This window comes from Dasypus novemcinctus, chromosome 12, assembly GCF_030445035.2.
Source record: "Dasypus novemcinctus isolate mDasNov1 chromosome 12, mDasNov1.1.hap2, whole genome shotgun sequence".
In the NCBI taxonomy this organism is placed as follows: Eukaryota; Metazoa; Chordata; class Mammalia; order Cingulata; family Dasypodidae; genus Dasypus; species Dasypus novemcinctus.
Window position 1 is genome coordinate 24,822,482 of NC_080684.1, and position 1,872 is coordinate 24,824,353.

Genomic DNA, 1,872 nt, shown 5'->3' on the forward strand with positions numbered 1-1,872 from the left:
TACACTTTTAATTATTATTACTTCCCTTCCATCCATAGAGCATTGACAAAAAGACTAGAAGTTGAGATTTGATTTAGTTTCTTCTTTATATATTTCATTATTTCACAATAAAGGAAAGCACTATGTATGCATTTAGTTTTAAATGAGCGATTTGATTATGGTGACATGAGAATGCAATATTAAAATTTTTTAAGAAGTCTTACATTTCTCTGAGAAGCTCTGTTTCCCATGGTTTAAAGATCCCTGGTCTTATTGAAACTGGTTAAAAATTGAGTTTTTATTTCAAGTAAGTGCTCTTTCCATGTGAAATCTGGTTTTGCTTTATTTTGAGGGTAAGAAAAAGGGGAAACTTTACTCTTTCAATTTAATAATTAAGTTCAGTCTATGATGAAGTATTGGGTTATTAAACAGTAATGCCATTAATAAGTTTTAAATTGTCAACAATTAAGTGGAAACATCAGTACAGTACTCTTAGTTATCATAAGGGCAGTAGTCTTGAGATAAATGACTCACTTTGATGCAATGTTTGATGTTCTAAATGAGACATTGCAACAATTAAAAATGTAAATTAAAAAGAAATCTTTGAGAAATTTAATCAGACTAAATTCTAGACAGAAAAAAGTGAAATGAGGCAGAGGACATAAATAGAGACTTTGTTCTTTTACTTTACTTTGAGTCCACAAATTTTCTACTTATTTGAGAGAAATGCAATCCTCTTTATGGAGTGATCAAAAGCTTGTTTGACTTGCTTGTTTCTCAGTGTGTAAATGAAGGGGTTTAACATGGGAGCAACAGAAGTAGTGAGCATTGAAACGCCTTTATTTATGGCCACCTCTTCCTTTGCTGAAGGCTTGACATAGATGAAGATGCAGCTTCCATAGGTGATGGATACCACAATCATGTGAGATGAACAGGTAGAAAAGGCTTTTTTTCTTTGCTGGGCAGAAGGGAATCTCAGAATTGTCCTGACGATGTATGTGTAGGACAGAACCACACACACCAGGGTGATGATGAGTGCAAAGACAGCCATGAGGATAACCATCTGTTCTATTAACCACGTATCTGTGCATGAGATCTTTAGGAGTGGACCTGCATCACAGCTAAAATGATCAATGGCATTGGAGTCACAAAATTCTAACTGGAGTCCGAAGCTGAGGGGTGGGACAATGATCATCAAGCCAGCCACCCAACAGCCAATGATTAATAAAATACAGACCCTGCTGCTCATGATGGTCATGTAATGGAGAGGTTTACAGATGGCCACGTAGCGGTCATAGGACGTGACTGCCAGGAGAAAAACTCTGTTGCTCCAAAAAGTAAAACAAAAAATATTTGACTTGCACAAGCATTATAAGTTATGGTATTGTCCCCAGTTGATAAACTGTACAAGAATCTAGGAATACAGACAGTAGTGAATGACACTTCTAAGAAGGAGAAGTTTCTGAGGAAAAAATACATAGGAGTTTTAAGGTGGGAGTCCAGCAATGTGAGGATGATAATAATCAGGTTCCCTGTTACACTCATCATGTAAGTGAGAAATAGAAAGACAAAAAGAAGAACTTGCAGTTGAGGATCCTCTGTCAGTCCCAGCAGGATGAAGGTTATAATTGCAGTGTAGTTTCCCATCGCTGCTTTTTGACATCTGTACCGAATTTGTATATTAAAAAAAAAAAAAAAAAAAAAAAAAATATATATATATATATATATATATATATATATATATCAAAGAGTTTTCATGAGGAGGTAGATATTCAAACCCTATAGCAAAAGACCCTGTATATTAAAGCTAAACAAGCTGGCATAAATTTAGTTTCTCCCCCTGCAACTTAATCAATCTTGCCACTCTTCCAGTAGCCTTTCTACATTTTACGT

General features: G+C 35.1%; 1 protein-coding gene across 1 annotated transcript; it reads right to left on the minus strand.

Annotated features, from left to right (window-relative positions):
• Positions 1-688: 688 nt before the first annotated feature.
• On the minus strand, positions 689-1,626 carry LOC101436062 (olfactory receptor 6C2-like). The gene is given in 2 exon segments (XM_012520890.2): positions 689-1,293; positions 1,296-1,626. Coding segments are annotated over 2 exon segments (936 nt in total).
• Positions 1,627-1,872: the final 246 nt, after the last annotated feature.